The 23,021-nt window shown below is 40.9% G+C and overlaps 1 protein-coding gene across 1 annotated transcript; it reads left to right on the top strand.

Annotated features, from left to right (window-relative positions):
* Positions 1–16,026: 16,026 nt before the first annotated feature.
* Positions 16,027–21,451, top strand: cdk5r2b (cyclin-dependent kinase 5, regulatory subunit 2b (p39)). Its single transcript, XM_049012770.1, has one exon. The coding sequence runs from the start codon at positions 16,431–16,433 to the stop codon at positions 17,346–17,348; it is 918 nt and encodes a 305-aa protein (XP_048868727.1). The 5' UTR covers positions 16,027–16,430; the 3' UTR covers positions 17,349–21,451.
* The last annotated feature ends 1,570 nt before the right edge of the window (positions 21,452–23,021 follow it).

Raw genomic sequence — 23,021 nt, 5'->3', positions numbered from 1 at the left:
ATTTCAGCAGCTGGAGTTCCAGATTGATGTATAGGTACTTTTTTATCTCCCTTAATGGACATTTTCAGATGCTGCAGTCCTTCCAAGGAGAAGTTAAGAACCCAGTGTACCAGAGCAACACCTCAACCTTCCTCTTCCCTCATAACAGATGGTCCTGCCACCTCATCTCAGATACCTTGACACTAATGCCACCCCCCACCAGACAGGGCCATCTGGTCCATGAGAACCCCCCCCCCCCCCTCCCAAGAGCATTCCATATCACCTCAGAATGGACACCCCCCCCCCACCCCCGTCATTTGCTGGTTTAGTAGCTTACAAAGGCAGTCCGCTACTGTATTGCGCAAACACAATAGATCATTCCAGTATGTCCCCAATAAGGTGGGAAACCATCCAATAAATGACGAAGATGAGCAACCTTCTGCCAATCTTGAGGATTTAAAATAAATGTGAGTAATATACTTCATCTTTCTGTGGCTCAGTGAGGTACGAATACATTCTACAAGCCACCTGATGTTGTTCAATTTTCCTACTGAACTATCTAAAAGAATTAAGCCATTATGAAGTCAAGTGAATTAGATAGATGGATAGATAGAGAGAGAGAGAGCGTGAGAGAGATACTTTATTTATCCAGAAGGAAATTTAGAATTTCGTGTTAGCCTCCGTGGTCATGTACTGCAATGTTTAAAATATAAGGCTTATTACTGTAGCCCCATTTGTTATGGTTTGACCAACACTGAGACAGTCACAGAATTTAATAGGACATGATGCATTGCAGGGCTGTTTAAAATCAGAAATTACTGTAAAAGTACAAACGTTTTATACATTTCAGCAACTCCAGCATTAGTAACCAAGAAAATCCATTTATCATTTTCATGGAATGATATTTGACACCGTAAAACACATATACATAAACATTTTCTCTAGCTCTGAGATCACCTAAATACTGTTTGTGGATCTGGATTCTGACGAACCAGATAATTCAATTAAGCTCTTAAGCAAAAACAGGCAACTGGTGGAATGACACCGTGGTGGCCTAAGCCATTATTTTGCCTTTAATTAGGTTCTGCTGAAATAAGAAACACAAACCAGCTGTTTTTAAACCATCACTCACAGTTTTATGTGCAGTTATGCGACTCCGGCATAAACATGGGGATGCAAGAGCCGCAGCAGTTGTCTCGCTCTGGCGGCCATCTTGACATGTTTGTGATTATCGGCTAATTAAAAAAAGCACACAAGGGAACAAATGAAAGGAGGAAAATGAAACAATTCAAAAACACACAAGACGCAAGGTTCTGTGACATCATAATGAGTGGAGTGACTCTGGTGCATTAACTAAAACTAGTTTCGGGATGTAAATTTTTATGAAGAAAAACATCTGCGCTCTTGATTTTAACAGAGGGCATGAAACCAGAAACAAATAAGCTGATTGTTAAGTGAAAGAAAAATTGCATCCTGTGACGTGGTGTATTTAAAAATCACTGATAATTACAAGGTATAGCAAGTTATAAATGAGGACAAAATGGCGTGATGCTTGGTTCAAACTGAAATACATTCTAGGGAAGGTTTTTTTTCCCAGTTTAGAATTCATCTTCCAACCAGTTATCCTGGTTAGGGTCACAAGGAGGTCTGGTACCTCTCCAAGACAGGCAATTAATATTTAATAATATTCCGATATGCTCTTTAAAATATAGTCCCTATAAGGATAGTGTCACGCCCAGCTCATACGATCCTCGTGTGTGCCACGCCCCCCTAATTATGCACGTGTGCTTCCCTGATTGTACCCAGCTGTACCCTGTTGTTTGGTCCATTTCAGTCCGTGTCTTACCTTAGTGCCTTGTCCGTCATTGATGTTTGTCGATGTCAGTACCTGCCAGTGTTCGGTCCTGCCCTCGCCCTCGAATAAATCCCCGTTCTCCCCGATTTTCGCCTGCTTGCCTGCTCCTTGCCTGCCTGTTCGCCTTACCCGCTACCCGCACCGTGACAGATAGAACATCTGGTCGGCTTAGTCACGGCAAGTCCGTTAAGTTACCATAGAAACCATCAAAGACAGGTGCTTGCATTTTGAAAACCAAGGAAAACTATGCCGATAAAGTTTTATATTAAGATGTTTAATAAAATATGAAATACTAAGACTCATTAATATATAACTGCTACTAGGCTGCCAGAACTACCTGTGCGGTTACACGAAAATAATCAATACCCATGTGACATCTGTAGACCAATAAGAAAATAGTATTTATCAAAGCCATAGTGTGTGTGTGTGTGTGTGTGTGTGTGTGTGTGTGTGTGTGTGTGTGTGTGTATGTGGGGAGTTTGTTTATATTACATTGTGGGGACCAAATATCCCCCACAATATTAAAAAAATCTGTTATTTTGACATTGTGGAGACCATTTTTCAAGTGCCCTCAAAGATCTGTGAATGAAATCAAAAAACTAAAAATGCCGGAAACCGCATATTTTGTTTGGCTGCTTATGATTAAGGTTAGGACTGGGTAGGGGTTCAAGTCGTCATATTAGGATTCAAGTTTTCCCCATAGAAATGAATGGAGAGTCCCCAAAAAGATATTATATAAAGATATAAAACCCGTGTGTCTGTGTGTGTATTTGGGGTTAAGGCCCTTGCTCAAGGGCTCAATGGTGGCATCACTCTGCCGACCACGAGATTCAAACCAGTGACCTTCTGAGTCCCACCCCACACAGCTGCCCCACCCAACAATTTTTTTTATACATTTTTGGTCAGTGCATAATTCTGTGTGTGTTATTTTATAGTTTTGATGCCTTTATAATTATTCTAAAATGCAGAGAATAGCACAAATAAGCCTTTCTGTGGGCGGGTGTGTCCACGGTTTTGACTAGTATGTTTGTTTACTGTTATCTTTTGTCAGCTGCATCCACGGACAATTCATAGATACAGTATATAAATACGAAAAACATTTTCTATACAGTATATTTATATAAAACACAAAATGTGGTGCAAAAACCAAATACATATAAGAGTGGGAAGGGAAAGGTTGTAAATAACCAATAATTGCAGGGTATAGAGACAGCAATGATATTTAGTCCACCGATTACACGTCACGTGACAGCTGGGACACAACGGAGGGGTGTTCTGACTTGCACAAGGTGTGGACAGGCTGTCATTGGCTGTGCAAAATGTACTTCCTGTACTGAGAGCAAGTTTGGTCTTGACAACAGAAGCTTGTGTCAGGCTTTACTTTCCTGCCTTATTGTGTTTATTAATGGTTTCTTGAGATGATAATAACAATCTGGTTAAACCGAGCTTGGGTTTTACAAAAGAGAGAGATAAGAACAGTACGTTTTAAACCTTTTTAAATGGACTTTATTTCGGACAGGTGTTCAGTTCATTTGTGTTATTTTCCAACCATGCTTCAGTGAAATTGATAGACTTACATAAAGGATTGTAAGAATGTATGAAAGTATTTTATAGGCATACTTTTTGAATGTGCTAATTTTCATCCATATATACTTTATATCACAATTTAATTAATAAAAGGATGCTTGGAAATGAAACAAACTAAATATCGGCGACAAGCTGTGTGTCCTACAGGTGTACTAAGTCCAACTCAGTCTGACAAATGGACTTCGGACATTTCTAACAGTCACCATCCAGCATTCTACCCCATGGAAACACGAGGCTCCTTTATCAGACCGTTTCTTAATACAGCTAAATCTGTTTCATATGACTTAGCAAAAGGTCTCTCAAAGTTTAGCGCAAACTTCGCCGCCACCCCCGCACACCCCACCCCCACCCCTACCCCCCGTTCCATCCCCCGGCTGATTCTGTTTTCCTTTTGGTCCATCTCTCACATGATCTCTGTCGGAGTTATACCATTGTGATTCTGATAACCGCTCCTTGAAGTTCCTTCCACTGGATTGTGTGGATTGTGATTGGCTGATGAAATCTGTTGTTTTCATGTGGATTCAGACTGTAGATGGGACGGTATTTTCTCAATCTAATTTGTCCACTGGGGATGTTAAAGCTTTATCTTACAGATCTCATCCCTTCCTTAAACATTGTCAGGAACAACAACAGCATAGGAAACCACTGATTGCCTTATTGACTCAATTAGTATGTTCAAAATTCTCACCAATAAGAGCCAAATTGTCTTTTTGATGTTCTGCTTCCCAAGCATTAATGATTATCAAATACATATAAAGATGCTTTATTCCTATTGTCAGTTATCTTAAGCAAAGTAAATCATCCATCCATCCATTTTCCAAACCGCTTATCCTATTGGGTCGCGGGGGGTCCGGAGCCTATCCCGGAATCAATGGGCACGAGGCAGGGAACAACCCAGGATGGGGGGCCAGCCCATCGCAGGGCACACTCACACACCATTCACTCACACATGCACACCTATGGGCAATTCAGCAACTCCAATTAGCCTCAGCATGTTTTTGGACTGTGGGGGGAAACCGGAGTACCCGGAGGAAACCCCACGATGACATGGGGAGAACATGCAAACTCCGCACACATGTGACCCAGGCGGAGACTCGAACCCGGGTCCCAGAGGTGTGAGGCAACAGTGCTAACCACTGCACCACCATGCCGCCTCCAAAGTAAATCATTATCATTGAATGTATTGAAACATTGGCCTGTTATCTAAACCGATTTAATTTGTTATATAATGTGATCATTATATCAACAAAGAGAATGAAAGACGATATCTATTCATATCTGTGAATCTCCTCTCTCACACCGAAAATGATTTTCAGGCTACATCTAGGTCTTGCAACATAGTACGGCACATACCAGTTATACAGGGTAATAGGTAACGTGATGCTTAATGACCTGAAAGTTACTAGTTTAACCTCCATAAAATGATTGTGCTCAACAGACGATTCAACAAACTGACAGTAGAGAGAACAGATTCCTAGTGATTTGTATAATGAGAAGGTCATTAAATTAATTAAAAATCAGCATCCGCAAATTAATATCTCATTTAAAAAATCTCAATTAAAAAATCTCAATTAAAAACTGCACGTTGTGAGCTACTTACAGCAGTCATTTTTGGCAGGGTTGCCATTTGTAAAACGACTGGAAAACTAATCATCCAAGACAAATGCAGAATGATACATAACTTTCTGTAAATAGTACAAGTCCTGGACCCATGAGCAGTGGAAACAGTAATATGGTGTAATGAGTCATCTTTCGCCATTCTTTCTAAATCCTGATTAATTTAATACTTGGAGAATGCCAAAGGATGTCTTCAACCCTTAATGTATGTTGGGACGGGAAGTTGTCACATAGAAGTCTTTCTGTCTTGTGATTTCTCTGCACAGTTGCATAACAGCCAATGAATATTTGGTAGAGTTTCATTTACACGGGAAAAAAGTTGAACACCTTTAGCCTCCGCAATGAAAAATCATCAGACTTTTATAGGAAGTTCTGGAGTACAGCGTATGAAGTAGATTTCCACTTCCATCTTCCACCAAAAACCTGGAGCCTTCTTGAAACCTTCTTGAACCTTAGTCCAGTATCCCAATATGAACTGTTGATTAGTATGTTAGCATTCAACAAAGAAATTAAGCTTTTCTGAAGTCAAGGAGTCGCCCTTCTCCTTATAATGTCCATGATGTTTACATATCGTTAGTTGTTTCCATTATTTTTTCCACCATCTGTATATATAACCACAAGACAATACACTCATATAAACATCTAACATGATGAAGGGATTAATGTGAAATGGCCAAACTATTGTTATTGTCATTAAAAGGACTTCATTATGGGCAAAGTCTATCTGTTTTAATAACAGAACATGCTAAGAAAACAGGTTTTGAATATAATGATGCTAATATTAATGTAAAGAGTTTTATTCATCCAAAAATATCCATATAAATCAATAAGAAAGATGATATCTGTTCGCTGTCACATACTGTAATTTACATATTGTCCAACACTCTTAAACACTAAACCACTTGGGTTATGGCTGACGTTGATTAGATTCTGATATATAGTACATTCTTGGGAATACGTTTTCACCACAAAAGTCAACTTTAATTTGACTGGTTTCAGTCAGTTGTTGGGCTAATTATGAATTCTAGAAAGCCAAAAAGCCTTCATTTAACCTCCACTCAAATGCTGCTTATTTTCATATTAAGACTGAACAAATGATAACTCATAGATACCTGCTAGGAATTTTCATTTTTCCAAACAGCAATTATTATGCGACTTCTGCCAAGAACAGCAGGCTGCATCCGATGGAATCCCCCCCCCCCCCCCACCCTGATTCCGTTTCCCTCCTTACAAATGGAAGAGGCTTTCACTCCTGAACTTGCAGCTCCTCCTCTGAAAAATCAACAGACTCTGTTGCGACATGGTAACCTTTTGTTCCGCCGCCATCCGCCCCCCCCCCCCCCCCTTGCGTCCCCCTGCCCCCTGCTACCCGCCACCTCGCTCTCACCCTGCCGTTGTTATGCAGAGACGGTAACGATGCATCCATCCGTCTCCTCTCCTCCAAGCTCTCTCTCTGTCTCAGTCTCTACTTTTAACTCTTCTGTGCTGGCGTCTGGTTTGCTGAAAATCCCATCACACGGGGTCCCTTTTACCCATACATTTATAACAGTATAAATATATTATAAGGTGAAACCGAAACTGGGCACCTATATTTAGGGGTTGAAGCACAAGCCACAAACACCATTCACACTTTATTTGCATCAGACACTTGGGACTGCAGATTTGGCCTTGAGTGTAACGGGACCAAAGTCTGTTTTTTTCAGTGAGTTAGGATCGTAATTAGATAAAAATCAGATTTGTCTTTATAAACAACAGCTTGCACTACTGAAAACACACACTGATGAAGGCCTAGTGCGGAAACATTTGCATTGAACCCATGATGGAGCTCAAATAAAAAGGACACAAGCCACCAGTTTGGACTCAGTCCGCATTGTTTCAACTGTCTCACATTGTCTACAAACTGAGGATGTTCAATCAGCTGAGAAGGTAGAGCACCTCATCTTTTTAAGTCTTCGTCCTGTACGTGAAAATCACATGTAGCTTTGCCAGTGCGGTGGAGCTGTCCACTACTTGTGCCATTTGAACTCTAAAAATAGCACACCCACATACAGGGATACCCCCTCCCCTCATTGCCCTCACTTCCATCCTGACCCCGCTACAGCAAACACCCTTGCCCACCACCCCGCCACAGGTGTGGGAGGCTGAGACATCTTCCTCAGCCCACCGTCATCCTCCGACATCAGCCGGCTGTGTGCCAATCCAGCTAGTATCACACTGCCTCTATCCCCCCTTGGACAGCCTTGTTATTTTTACAAACAAATATATTGAGAATAGGTTTTGTCACTGTTTATGAGAACGTGTGCGTAGGGCGAGTGTTTGAAGCGATTCCGTGGAAACGGCCGATGTTTAGGACTGATAGTTTCCCCCTCTAATTGCTGGAAATGGCTTTCAGATGTTCCTCGCCGGCTGATCACTTTTGGACTGCGCTCTTGTCGTGTCTTATGAAACCACTTCAAGGATCAGCAGATGTAGGAAGATAACAGGCCTTAAAAAACGATATAGGAATTAGTCTAAATGGCCGTTTGGCTGTTTAAAAAAAACGACTGCATGTAATAGCGCATTTCTTCCCACATGAATTATGGTCTGGTTTTAAATCAAGCACATACCATAAGTCTGGTCATTTTTATCACTCCTAAAAAGTCGGAGGGAAAAAAACTTATTAATTCCACCGAGAATCAAGGAACATGTCTAATTACGATAACATTTTTATGATTATTATTATAAAAATTAAAATCAATTATTAGTTTAATACTGGATGACAAGACTCCTAAATCGGATTTAATATCCTTTGTTGCCCCCTGCTGGAGCGCCATGAAAAGACAGCCATCCTATAGTGGGAACAGAGAGGAAGCAAAGGCTGTAAGGTAACAATCCATTGATGGGCTTTGATTTAACTACCAAATGAAAGATAAATGTATTCTGACGTTTGTTTTTTTGGTAATAAGTTCCATACTGCTAAATAGCGCTTGCAGTGACAATAAGGGTTTCTGGCTTGATTATAGTCTGCTGGTCGAATCTGTAATGATTTATACTCCACATATCCTTATGTTGTACTTTTATTTTAATAATGCACAAGTCACAAGGTCCGTCTCACGAAATAATGTCATTTTATTTTTTAAAGTTTTAGTTTGGCGTCAGCGTCCCATACTAATGACGCAATACCACCATGCAGCGTTATTCTGGAGTCCTACATTTAATCAGATATTTATATGTATGAAAAACAGATGGCTTTTCTTGAGCAGTACAGGGAGAGACGTCGTGTTGTGTGCGTTTCAAAATCGTACATCTGGAATGGACAATCTGTGTCAAAGCTCGATTTTTACTGATGTTTTTTCGGTCTCTGCCCTCTCGGTCAATCATTACTACCGATTTAAAATAATATTTACCTTCGACTGTGAGTGCAAAACGTTTGTGCGGTTCATTTGGAGAGCTGAAAGTGGCTGTTGAAATGCATATGCCTCTTTCTTTGTTGCACCGTTGTATTAGCCGGTAATGATTTTACTGTGGTTGCCTCTAAATTACAATTTGGCAGCAGGTGCAATCTGGAAATCATCGCCCTACAGAGCAGTGGAGCCCAGGAGGGGATAAGGGGTATCATTACGTTCATGGGGGGTTCTGCGGCTTTTCTCTTTAGCTTGACAAGTTGTGATGTTTTGCTATAGTAGGATGGAATGACTTCATCCTCAGCGTGGGACAGGGCACCGTCAGACCCTTTCAGCATGTGCTGTTGATTTTGGACCAGGTGTCTGGCTGGCCCCGAGGCCGGGGAACAGGAGGTGCCTCTTAAGCTTGTGGGGGTGGCGGGTAGCAGGGAGGCAAGTGGGATGCACCGATGGTGGGGGGGCGTATGTCTGCCACCTGTCCATAGCAATGCGCTAACCTTGACTTCACAGCTGGACGATTAACCGCAAGCCTTCTACTCTTTACTTACTTTGTCTACAGCTATCGCCCAGGGCGTCCTCCTACATTCAAGGCCACTGGCGTATTTCCCAAAAGCTTACTTTAAGGAGAACGATAGCTGTATCCACACTCCAAGGCACTTTCTGGCAGGTTAGACTTCTCTTCGTCCAGAAGCAGCTGGAGATGTACTTCACAGACCCTCAGGCTGCTAGGTGTTCTCGTCATGTCCTTAAGAAGCCCCCCCCCCCCCAAAACACCACCACACTGCAAGGAGGAAAATGTGCATTTAGTTAAGAACACCCCCCCCCTTCCTATCAAGGTGTCAAATTCAGCCTCTTCTTCGTTCACCAGATCCCACCCCTGTCCCCTTGCGGAGTCACTCGTGGAGTTTGTGAGCTGAAATGAGCCATGGAGACCAGTCAGATGTTGGGATCCCTGGGAGAGGAAGTTGGTGTATTTTGGGAGATGTTCCATCAAAAGACTCGGACGTTGACAACGGGAATTGTGTGTCTTTATCTGCAAGCCTTAAATGTAATTCCGGAGGGGGGGCTTTCTGTTTATCCTGGCTGTAACAGCACGAAGCACAACCTCGTTTATATGAACAGGCTCTTTTCTGTCTATTGTAGACGTCTGACACAGAGCAGTATGTGCTTCCTGTTGGTTCGTTAACGAGGCAGGTCCCTGGGGACTGGATTGAGAAACACTATAGAACAGGTTCAGGATCATCCTGGAGCCACAGGCAGTCCATGTTTTTGCTCCCTCCCAGCTCCTGATAGTTCTGCACTCGATAGAGAGCAAAAACTTGGACTGTTTGCTAGTCCCCAAGGATCTGGACTGGGAAACACTGGTCTAGATTTTTGAACCACTGACATTGTTAAGCACATTTGGGGTTTCTCTTTGGCAATAGTACTGTAAGCTTTGCTCAATGTAAAATAAATAAAAATTACTGAAGTTTAAAATAAATTGTTTTCCTCTTTGAATAATTCAGTTATTTTTCTCCTACTTGACAGTATGAAGAGAAAAAAAACTCCTAAATATTTGCTGAATGATCAGAAACTGTGAATAGGCAGTTTTATAAGAAGACACTGACAGAAAAATGCCGTCTTTCCAGATGGAGTCAAAGAGTCCATTTAGTAGCTATCTCGTCATGCGGGGCCCGTCTAGGAGGGGGAGACCATCTGCCTGTGTGTTCTTCGGCTTTGTTTTTCTTATGTTTTTTTTTGTATTATTTCTTCTCTGCTGCCCCTTTAATTAGTTTCCTATTCATAAAACCGCCTTTGGACCTGAAACGCCTGCCATTCGCCAGGGAAAATAATGAAGCCATACTGAATTAACAGAGGGGTGGAAACAAACAAATTCTACTCCAAAGCATGTGCTACTCGGCTGTGGGGGGGGGGGGGGGGGGGGGGGGTTTGGTCCTCGTGTCTCCAGCTGGTCCCTGTTGCAATACACCTACCACAGGTTCGGATCCCTGAATCGTTTACGGTACCTGTTTAGATTTTACAGGCCAGACCCATGGCCGATGACGTCCACCCCTCTTCGGCACTGAACATCCGTGACATGGACAGTTAGTTTCGATGGCAGGTATTTACTTTTGAGAGGCTCTCCTGGGCCTTAAAAATCAGCTCTTTCAAAATACTCCACACTGAGTTTACACTAAATCGCTAAGTTTACTTTTTTCCTCTCTTACCCGCCTGCTCAGAGAGGGATTTTTTTTTCTGCCAAGTCAATAAGAGGACACAGCCTCATTAGTCACTGATAATTAAATATCTCGAAGTGTAAAACAATCCACTTAAACCTATAATCCACCGTATGGCGTCTCTGAGTTGTCTGCCTGCTTCGCCTCGAGTATGAGGCCAACTGACAGCGGTCAGAGATGCTGACGTAGAAGATGCTGGCAGAGATTGGGCACCTTGGCGGTTCTGCCCATTGCCTAAAGATGACAGTTCTGCCGTTCACCCCCCCCCGCCCCCCATCTCTCTTTGCATTGACGGTACTCTGTCACTCTGCAAACCTCGGTAGCTCTCAGATGAGATACTTTAATCTGCGGCAGGAAGCTTCAAAGGACCACAAGCCGGTCTGGGGCCTCCGTCAGCACCTTGGGTTCTTCGCAGTGCAGTTCACACGTTTTGGAACTTTTTCACCATTCTCAGGACCCCCGGAAACGGCCGCCTCCACGGTTCTCCAGCACTGATATCCCTTGACCTTGATTCCACATACTTCTTTTTTCATTGGACTGTGACAGTACGGTGGTCTATCCCCTTCTCCATGTCCATGCCTCAGATCCCGCACGATCCCTCCGGTAAAAAAGAAATGAACGACGTCAGTGTGTCTGATTCCTAAGCTGGTTGCCATGTTTTTCATGCTGCCTTTTCATTTGTGTGCTCTGCCTTATCTCCCCCACTCCCCGCAGCTGCGGATAGGCCCTGCAATGGATCTGTTATCTCTTCAACCCACCCCCCCCCCCACACACACACACACACACCACCCCCACCCCATCCAAACCCCCACCCCCCGATCTCAGCCCTAAGCTGCTGCTGTGGACCCTGATGGACAGTCCCCAGATAAGACCAGAAACATGATCTTTCTGTTTGCTTTTGATGTCACTCACAAAAAAGGGCAGTGAGGAATCTTCAGAAATATGCACTATGGCCTTCAGGCCATTGGAAAAGAAACTGCCATTGCGTAGCATTATCTGATTCATGTGAGGGAGTTTTTTATTGCCCTCTGTGTTTATTTTCTTCCCGTCCTGGACTGAAGGTGAGGGCAGTTGATTGAGTTGTGTACCAGCAGTAGTAATTACAGAGTACTATGTTGCAGTGCAGAGCGCCTCTTAAAATGGGACCCTTCATATGAATGCTTCTCCACTGTACAGCCACTGTAATGGCCAAAAACGAGCTTTCGGTGGGGAAAGAGGAAAGGAAACGACTCTCTTCTGACCTGAGCCCACAGCGAGGCCTACGTTTGTGGCCGGGGCTGTCATGACGACGTTTAAATATAAGCGCACTTGTCGGTTTCGATGCGTTACGTTCAGTCTCAAGCTTCGCTCGTTGAGCCTGAATGCTGACAAATTGAGTAAATGGCCGCCCTCTGTATGGAGAGCTTTTCCTGTAGTAACAGCTGGGAGGTATAATTGTCGTTTGTTCCATGATTAGATTGTTGGCAATGGCACAGCAGTTGAAAGGAGGATTCTGTCAAGATGGGGAATATTACCCAGATAGAGGGCTTGGGTGTATTATTTCACTGAGGCGGTCCTGAGATTATTGAATATTAGCCTGAAGTGGTGAAGGCTGTTGTTGACAGATCAAATCAACAGCCTCCCTACTACCAAGAGTGCTCCATTCTTGGAGATACTACTGTACCTCAGCTTGGAGAACACTGCCTCCTTCTGTTCACTATTGGTACTACAGTTTCTGACTGATGTAGTGAGTACTTCTTAAGCATGTGTATATACGTAGTAGCTCAGTTCATTGAAGTCTCAGATTACTTGAACTTTTATCTAAATTGTTGCATTAGCTTACCATACATAAGATTCCATAACCCTGTAGGACGGCAATAAGCAAGTAATTGTATTCCATGATAAATGAGTAAAATTTGCAACTTATTGCAACACGTATTGATATATAACAACATTATTGATATATTTGAGCCTGAGAATACATGTCAACTGTAAATATCCAGGTTCAAGAATCTCACTATAACCAGTGAAGCTGGACCTGAAGTCTTTACTTATTTGGATAGTGATTTAACAGTCTGTCTGTTTATGCTGTCAGTGAGTTTCTATTTCACATTTAAATGCTTAAGACTAAAATCCGACCGGACCGCAGCTCTTCTTTTGTGCCGTGTCTTCGTGTTACATCAGTCTGCCTGATCAAAGTTATGTTGTATTTATTTACTTGTCCTGGAGGGAAAAATGCATGAGATAAATGAGATAACTCTAGCAGATTACTCTCCTGTCCAGAATTCTACTCTTTGCATTTGACGTATAACAAACTTATAACGCTGTTCGCATAATACTTAAACCCAAAGTATATCCTAAACGACCGTTCGGCGCGAGGTTGAATTTTGCAGGTTATGCTTGTCAACCACAAGGGGGCGGCTTTGTAATGGAGATTGCTTGAAAATATATGTCTATATCTGTGTACAACCCCCCCCCCCTTGTAACCTTCAACTGCCTCACATGGTCGATATAAGTGTTGGGGGATACACATGACTTGATACATGTATACATATTTTTTTGCAGTAAATATATAGATACATCTAAACAGAAATATTAAGATTTTAAATTGGATACACTTCCGTACCAAAGAGTGAGCTGTTTCATACTACTGCTGTGCTAAAAGGATAGCAAATAAAATCCAGAACAGGGGTCACCACCAGGACGCCCCCAAGGACAACGAGTCACCCGCGTACCCGTTCTAAGAATAGCACAACTCACCAGTGAGCAGCGTCTAAAATTTAATTTTATCCTGTTGCTATTCTTCTTTAATCACATTTGCATTTATATAGATTTGAAAATGACAATATCTAAAAATATATATTATACATGAAGTTTAGATAAGTTTAGGAGGGCATTTCAAACTGGTAGCCCTTCATATGGGTTTCAAAAAGATTGGTGACCCCTGGTCTAGAATATGTGGCAAACATGTGAAGACTTCAATATATATACCTAGAACTGTAAGATAGTCTTGCGTTCTTACGGAATTGTTGCTGCATAAGGAATAGCAAATATTCTTTAAAAACTACTTTTAAAAGGCAATATGGACATTAAAAACATTGGCTGAACATTACCGCTGTAGCTGAACATGCATATATTTATTAACATCACACCACCTCCTCCCAAACATGAATTTCGCAGTCTTGTATAAATATTTATATTCAGAAGCTTCACCGGTCCATTTTGTTTTTGTCTATTTAAAATTAAGTGTGTAGAGTGGCCCATATTTGTATGTGTGGTACATAAGCGGGGCGTTTGTCACCCAAAGGCCAGAATCCCCTTTACTGTTTGATTCTCCATCCGTGTGAAGCACTCTGCCTGTTGTGTGATGTGTCTCCGCTCTGGGGTGTCGACGTATGAGCAGCTGAAGACTGGCACCAATTAACAGCTCCGCTGCCTTGTGCGAGCCTATGTGAAAGGCTGTGGCCACAAAGAAACTTCACAGTTACCCTGTGATGTTTTCTGTAAGACGCAGGCTTCCTTTACCAATAGTGCATTTATTTTTAACTCTGTTGAATGTGATAAATATACAAAGAGCCTGTCTACAGTTGTTTTTTATTGTTATTATTGTTGCTGTTGTTATTATTATTATTGCTCAAATTTTCACTGAAAAAGATTGTAGATTTTGTAGGTTAATTTGAACAATACATTACTCAGATAGCATTGCTACATTTCGCTACCCATAATTTTATGCATTCATCTATTTTTAGCCATCTGCAGGGATTTTGCAACATATGGTGTTTCACCTGAACTGCTTCTTTTTGCACCTTGGATGAAGATCAGAACATCTAAAGGAAACGTCATGTGAAAATGTAGCGAACAAGCTCTGTACTTTCAGTGTGAGAGCCAGCGTCACTACGCCGGTGTGATTCCACTGTCTAGCACTTCATTTATTAAATCGTTCCTCTGTCTATATTATAATACAACGAAGACCTGATTATTAGCAGCAGGGCTAACATTTAAATGCTACACTGGGGGGTCCCGTAGTTGCCATAGAGATAGCATTTCATGATGAATTTATCTCTGGAATTCCGGAACACATTTGAAAGCAGTGCCCCATTTCACCTATGGCCCTAAGGAATATTGGCTGCCCCTGGTTAATTCTATGCAGCTTCCTGTGGAACATGCAGACCAGCTCGCCTAATGACTAATCCCAGTTTAACACCAGCTCCTGCTGATGATGTCACCTGGGTTTTATTTATCAATGAGCTGTTCCCACTGGCAATGAACCAGCGTTTTCCACCAAGGGGTGACTGCATGTGATTGCGGAGAGCAGGTCCTACCTAGGGGGTTAAAAATGGAACCTTTTGGGAACCTCTGTTTAGAGTTTAATGCTACTTCCTATAAATATTATGTATGTATGTTATATGCACAGATATACATACACGGTATATTTTAGTAATACGTAGGAAACATAAATTGTATGTACACATTACGAGTGGCGACATTGACAAGTATGTGAGATGATGAAAACGTAATAAAGTCTAAAGAAACGAAACTGACACTGAAAGGGACACGATGAAGACGATAAATCCATCTGAACAACCGGAACAATCTAATTAGGGCTGAGGCACGTAGTCGCGACTAACCTAAGACGGTAAACAAGATTAAAAAGACAGGTAATTTCTGTAGGTATAAGGTATGAGCTGCATAAAGTTAGTCGTCTTAGTTTAGGAAATGGGTTTCCATACATTAGCTTTCCATACGTTTGTCAATAGAAAGAGCAAATTACATATAAATCGTTATTGTTAAGAAATCCCAGCATATTATTGCGTCAATGTTGCATTACACTACCAGCAGTGGCTTACTACTGTAAACCTGTTTATATTTTATGGTCGCCTTTCTTACCGCAATACTGTCCCGGTTATTACGTCATTCAACAAGCCGAAGAACTTTGGTCCTTCAGTCCACTGCGATGAAATATATAGCATTATGTATTAAGTAGCATAGTATGTTATAGAATTGCATTCCTACAGAAAAGCACCTCAGTACATTTGGAAGTGAATGTCAAAATTTGTAGGGATAATTTACATAATATGTTAATACGATAGGGTGTGTTATATAAATTAACGGAACTCCGACAACAGCAAAAGCGAATGGGTTACTCAATATTTGTTTAGCTTTTATAGCATTAACGATCGGGGGAAGAAATTAATTTGCTTATTGAAAATTCTTCTTTTATATAGGCTAGTAATTGGATACAAATAAAATAAATACTCATGTTCACTTTCGTTTTCATTTATCAAATGGTTCTTTAAAGGGAATATAAAACATTGACAATTACAGTTATAAACATCCACACGGCTATTTTTGTTTGTCAGTAATAAAAAAAATACTTACTGTGAAATGAGGATGCGATACGGTCATTAAGGCTCACTCCCATTGGCCCAACCGGCTGTCGATCATTGCCCATCTTAAACTGTGGTACAGTCGTCAGACTAATCTGGGTTTGCGGGTTTATCCGATTGCTTTCTCATTGCCGAGGATCTGGTCGGTCCATCCCGACTGATCTTTGCTACTGTCTTGAAGTCGCCGACGCATCGGACTTTTACAGATAACGGGGACTAAGCCAGATACCAGTCTATTACAGTTTGCTGGAATTTGACTCCTCGACGCCCAGCAAATTATCCACAGCCTCGCCCACCGTCTATCAAGTGATCAATGAAATTATCAGTGGGACTGAGTACTTGGCTCTGAGCAGGTAACGAAATACCGGCACCGGGCTCCGGGACTCCAGCGTTTGGGAAATCACTGACTTTGACCGAAGAGGCAGAGATGGGGACAGTGCTTTCCATATCGCCATCATCGAGGAAGGGGGGCGTTGTTGATGTTAAGACCGAGGGAGGACACTCTAGTAATGGAAAGACTGAAAAAAGCATCAAGCGACAACCTGTATTGATACCGGCCCTAACATGGAAGCGGCTTGTTGCTGCATCGGCGAAGAAGAAGAGCACGAAGAAAGTGAATCCGACACCCAGCGACCCTGTGGAACATTTAAACAACGAAAACCTTAAAAAGTCACAGCAGTCGTTCCCGGACCGGAAAGAGTCGCATCGGGATCTGAAGCTGGGCCCGCTTGCGGTACCGGTGCCGACAGTTCCCAACCACAGCGACCCACCCACTCAAACCCAGGGCGGTAAACAGCTTGACTCGGTTATAAAACAACCTAACCAGCAGTCGATCATCACTCCAAGACGCGTGATTGTCCAGGCATCAACTGGTGAGCTCTTACGGTGTCTTAGTCAGTTCATATGTCGGAGATGCTTCAAACTGAAGGAGCTCAGTCCCAACGAGATTATATTGTGGTTCAGGAACGTGGACCGGTCCCTTCTCATACAGGGCTGGCAAGATCAGGGCTTCATCACTCCAGCTAACCTGGTGTTCGTGTACTTGCTATGTAGGGAAGCGGTAACAGATGACATCGATAACGAGTATGAACTTCAAGCCACCTTCCTGACCTGCCTCTACCTAGCTTACTCTTACATGGGCAATGAAATATCTTACCCACTAAAACCCTTCCTTGTGGAAACCAACAAGGACTCATTCTGGGAACGATCCCTGGAGGTTATTGACAAAATGAGCTCGAAAATGTTGCAAATCAATTCTGATCCACATTTCTTCACCGAAGTATTTCAGGACCTCAAAAACGAAGGAGAATCAGTGGGCAAAGTCATTAATAATCCGGAGCGTTGAAAAGAACTGAGGGGGAAAAAACCGCATTTAGAAATTTAACCGGGATGTATTTCATTCTGTGACTATATGTAAAGGTAGTTTAAGTTTGAAGCTGAGGGAAGGACGTGGTGGGGAAAAATCATGCATATGAGTCATTGGATCAATACAAATTTGTAGCGTTCATTTTCCCTATATTTTAACCTTGTAAATACCTCGTGTTACTGTGAATCACAGTACATTGGGAATATGGTGAGGGACAGTTGAATACATGCATGTCTAATTATTATTGTACTTTAATTGCAGCTTGCTGGTGGAGAAAATGAGTGTTGGCAAGCAAGCAAATGTTTAAGTGTTTTATTTTAATATTAATTTTATTGTGTGAGAAGCAAGAGGTTTAGAAAAAGCTGTATTATGTTGTGCGCTGTGGAGCCCTACAGGCTTCTGGCCTTCAATGGACACGTTGCACGTGTATTATTTCTAACCTCATATCTGAATTTCACATTGAATGTGATTTTTTTCCTTCAGTGGCAAAACAAATGTTACTATATCATCATATGTGCCAATTGTTATAGTATAAAACGTGTCGTTTTATATTGTACATTTAAACCAATATACATGTATAAAATAGACCAGTACTAATGCTGTCTCGTCATCCGCGATAGCATTTGGAATTATCTTTACCAGCTATTTAATTTTGGAAAGGACAAGAAAGAAAACCTGTCGTTGAATGTAAATGATACAGTAGTTTTATTATAAGTATGCGGTAGTTACCAGTAAGTTATAACTACCGCTATGATGTTTTAGTTGGATTATTCTAAAATACAGGTTGCATTTGTCGATCTGTGCCAGTATATTTTTACGCAACAGCGCAGTGAGATTAATTCTAATAGGTAGCCGAAAAGTACGGTAGACTTCAGAGTAAGGATAATATTTATTCAAGAACTTATTTGATTCATCTTTTTTTTAGCGTTGTGTGTTTATGGGGTGCAGTAAAATCTTTAAAATACGTAATGTATGATCAAAGAAAATGAAGTGTTCATGTTATCTTGTAACTTACATATACAAATACATATACAAACTTGTATTACTTGATTAGCAAAAGCTTGAAACAAATGAAGTTTATGGACCTAAGCCCTGACCTATTTTTTATACTTGCGCTAAGCAGTAATATGCTGAATAGGCTTCTGAATCATCTTTTACAAAGTTTCCAACTTGTTAGTTTTACTCCACTTTATAACGACTTAGAGTAAAAGGCAAGTATTTTCACCTTGTACAAGTCTTCTACCTGTCAGCCATTTTTGACGATTTTATGAAAACATGTTACGTGCAGTAACAACGCTCATATAACATTCAGATCTAAGTAACACAGATCCATTTCTCACCGATGCTTCTCTGTAAAACAATGCCCACTTTCATATGCAGTCGCTGACCCAGGTGCTGAAATAGACCTTTGGTTCGGCTTTGCTGTATTTTACAAAGAATGCACCACGAACATTGTGTTTCGATCCAGTGACTGTAGTTTCATACCATACCATATGCAACTTCCATGCAGACGTTATAACTACAGTTATGGTTAAAAAGACTGTTTATCAATATGTGAAACTGGATTGCATTTTGTGTTGAAACCGTAAAATATCTGGTTTCGCTGTGTTTGTTAGCTATATTTTACCTGCTTTTCTTTATAAAAGTCATTCGACATCGTGCAGACTTCTCGTCCACCAGAATGTTCTAATAATATGAGAAGTGCTCCGAAATTTGTGAATCGGTGGATGTATCACGTGGTCTGAGTGTTCTTATATTTGATTGGCTAAAATTTGGTGCAGTCTGCTAGAACTGTGATTGTGACGAGGAGCTGCGGAGCCCAGCTGCCAGGTCAGAAGCGTTGCTGAGGGGACGTTCTCTCAGTCTCCATAGTAACCACTACATTTTTAAAAGTTGTTCATCCACAGTAAATGTGGGCTAGACCCTTAATGCAATACTGTAGATGTTGTACTGTAAAACCTGACAACAACAGACTGTACTCCATTGGAGGACATGTCCAACATTTCATAGAATGAATTAACATTTTTTGTTGTCTAACACCAGTCAGAGGAAGAGCAGTAAGTAAGCAATCGCTATCTCTGCAAGATTTAATGTAGAGGTAATTTTTTAACCCTTAAAAGATCAAAATATGCATCACACCTGTATTTATGCACTTTAATAGTTTGACGATGTATGGACAAATCTTTGGCATCAATACCCTAATGGTGATACTGATCAGCAATGCTGATGTCACAGAAATATGATTCTTCACAGATGTATTGACTATATCACAGAAAACACCGAAACACAGATTTTTCAAAGTTTGATGTTGACAGAAAATTTTTGGGGAAAGAATTGTGAATCATACAACAAAATAAAATTTACCAAACACTGATTTGTAAGATCCCTCTTTTTTATATAGTTCACTGCATTCTAACACATCTTTGGTTATGATATGGGAAAAAAAGCATATAGTAATTTTATTAAAAAACAAGATTCCAATATTCTTTCCTTTTATCATTGGCAGGCCTTTGCTTTTTTTATGCTGTTTATATGAAAGACTATTTTGATATGTATCAGAGGATATTTCTTCCTATATCCTGATTAATGGATATTGTGTGTAAGATCACTGTATCCATCAATGATTAAATTATCAAAAACCAGGTCTATCCGTCGGGTGTGCTATTGTTACTGTATTATAATTTTATTTTTATGTAGTTCGGTATATTTCTTGTATTACTTTTCTGCCAACAAGATTTATTTTCCTGTTTATTTTATTGTAATGAAACCATCTGGATTAATGTTCTGTTGCTTTCTGTTCTGTTGGTGCTACCTGCACAAGCAATTGCTGAATAACAATCCCTTCCAGTTAAATGATCGTCTGAAGCAAACATTTGTGAAGGTATCTCATGTCAGAGTAAAGGTGGCAGTAAGTTTATAAAAAAAAAAAAAACAGGCGTAGAAAGTCTTCATCTTAAAGGGAACAGTCTCTTTTGAGTTTATCTTTTTTACTGGTTTAATCCCTGGAAGAACAATTAAGTCCTGGTATTCAAGGAAGGACTTCCTTACATAGGTTCCTGTGGGAAAAAAAAATGAGACCAGAGGAATCATTGCTTGGTGTCACACAAACAATTTGAGATGAGTCGCGTGGTGTCACACGAGATTTGACTGTCATAAAAAACCTCTCACGAGGTGTCCTGTGTTGTCACATTCTGGGCGTGATTCAGCTTGTGCCTGTCCTAAAACTGTCACACGTGCCTCTGGTGTCTTACTGATGCACCATATAACAGAGGCCACATTGCAAACTCCCACACCATGTAGGTCTATGTTCTTATGAACTAGTATGTGTCGTACATCTAAACTTCCATTCTCTCTTCTATGTACCATACATCTATAACGTCTTTCCCTCACCGATGTACTGTTCATCTAAATTGTCATTCCCTCACCTATGTACTATGCATCTATACTGGCATTCTCTCATCCATATATCATACATCTACACTCTCATTCCTTCATCTATGTACTGTACATCTATACCGCCATTCTCTCATCTGTGTATCGTACATCTATACTGTCGTTCCTTCATCTATGTACCATTAATCTATACGGTCATTTCCTTGACTATGTACCATAGATCTATATGGTCATTGCATCACCTGCATTTATGAAAAAGCTTTACGTAGCGTTTCCCAGTGTTTGCCAATTCTAAATTTCATAATGTGTTTATATAAATATAACAATGCAGTCATTCTTATTAAAATGAGAATTGTAATCCAGTATTGCTGCAGTACACTTATAATAGCCTGTTAGTATTCCAGATGACACTTAATGCTAGTCCAGAGAACTTAACAATAGCCTGTACTGTAGCTACACATGTTTACAACCTTTGTAGCCTCAAACTGGACTATTATTTGATTTAAAAATAAAATACACCATGTTGTAAAACCTCAGAAACTGACTGTAATTATATTGGCAATATATTGTGATTATATTGCTGTTCTGCGGCCCTGACATGTAGACCGTTGTCCTGCATCTCCTGGGTCTCGCCTACTAAATACCGCCTTCGCTCAGTATGTGTGGAGGATAAGTGGTTAAAAGATGAATAGATGTTCTCTTGTTGCTTTGATCTGTAACATGAGAGCAGCGATTGAAGATTCATGGTCCTGCTTTAATATATGGGAGACTTTTTTAGCCTTTTTTATTGATTAAACTATCTATAGTTCATTATTAACATTGGAGTCCGTGTATTATTGAAAATGATGGTAGTCTACCAACTGCAATGTCTAATAAATCATGAAAACACAGTGAGATAACTTCACTTGCACTTTTTTTAGTTGCTGGTTAAACTCTCAGATGCTCTACGGCATGAATTAAAATGGTTTGTTTAAGATATTATCATAACTATCAATGCGCTATACCCTCATAATGACCTCTGCCTGTTTCTAGGACAACCACCTGCACCATCTGAGTTGTAAACAGCACAGACTCCATATGAATCACTCTCAGTTGCTCTCTTTCCACCTGTAACTGTTTTGAAAGAGTAACCTTTTAACAGGCAAAAATAAAGAGTAATATTTAATGGGCAGTGGAAAATTTAGCAAAGCTGATAGAGCTATCGGTCTCAAAAAGGGTCACGAAAGAGCAGGCCTGCGTGTTTATCCCACTGCTTATGTGGGCTACAAATCTGGTATTAGTCTGCGGTAATTTAAGTCATTTTTTTTTCCACTTAGAGTATAAGTGTTTACTAATCCGTCTCCCCAGATACTTGCAAAAGTCACAGCCAGCTTTAACATAAAAGGCCTCCGTTATGTAAGGGCGCCTTAATCGTCTTTTCCTCCTTTAGATGCCGTTAAATGAGAGACAGAGAGAGAGGGAGAGAGAGAGAGAGAGAGCTGAGCTTGTATGGTTTGCCTTGCAGTTTACAGAGAGGTAACAGGAATGAGGGCAGCTTTCTAGACCTGTGACATAAGGGTGTGCGGTCAGTTTGTACGCACACAGCATCTGCAGAACATTACTGTCCGTCTCTATGCTTTTTCAGAAAAAAAAATGTAAAGTCGCACCCAGAAAAACAATATCAATGTGCTATATTATTATTATTTTTTTTTTGAGAGTGTTTAATTCTTCGTTAATTCTTTGGGTTTAAAATTCACACATTTCAACGCTCAGAGAAATCCCTTTGGCTTTTTGTAAATGTAGAGTGTGGGGGGGGGGTACATCGTGTGCTGAAATTTTCGAGATGGCATTAAAATCAGGCGGCGCTTGAAATCCACTGGCATTTGCATAATGGAATGGGCACTGCATACGCACCAACGTACTATAAAAAGAAGTCTCTCCGCCACATATTAACGCGAATAACAGTTTTGCCTAAGTGACCTACATACATGTATGTGTGGTGCTTTTTTCCATCCCATTCTCAGTGGAGGGAAGGCATCACAGCCAATGGTGTTTGCTTTTAACACCTTTCAGCATGGAATTCAGCTTCTCCATGTGATTTTCTTTTACTGACTTGTAAGCATCTGTACCATTTGTAGCGTACATAGTTATTCGACGTTCCATTGTTGAATTGGCAGAATCTACGGCAATGTTTTCGAGGTTAAAGGTCAAGCTGGAATGGCTGCGCAGGGTTTCAGAGAACCAGGTCCTCGACTTAACGTTGTAGGACGAAGCTTAAAA

The sequence above is a fragment of the Brienomyrus brachyistius genome, chromosome 1 (genome assembly GCF_023856365.1).
Source record: "Brienomyrus brachyistius isolate T26 chromosome 1, BBRACH_0.4, whole genome shotgun sequence".
NCBI lineage: Eukaryota > Metazoa > Chordata > Actinopteri > Osteoglossiformes > Mormyridae > Brienomyrus > Brienomyrus brachyistius.
The sequence above is the reverse complement of the archived record's forward strand: the minus strand, read 5'-3'. Positions and strand labels throughout refer to the sequence as shown.

Excerpts from the sequence above, each read along its gene's own strand:
- cdk5r2b (XM_049012770.1), top strand. The coding sequence starts at position 16,431 with ATGGGGACAGTGCTTTCCATATCGCCATCATCGAGGAAGGGGGGCGTT.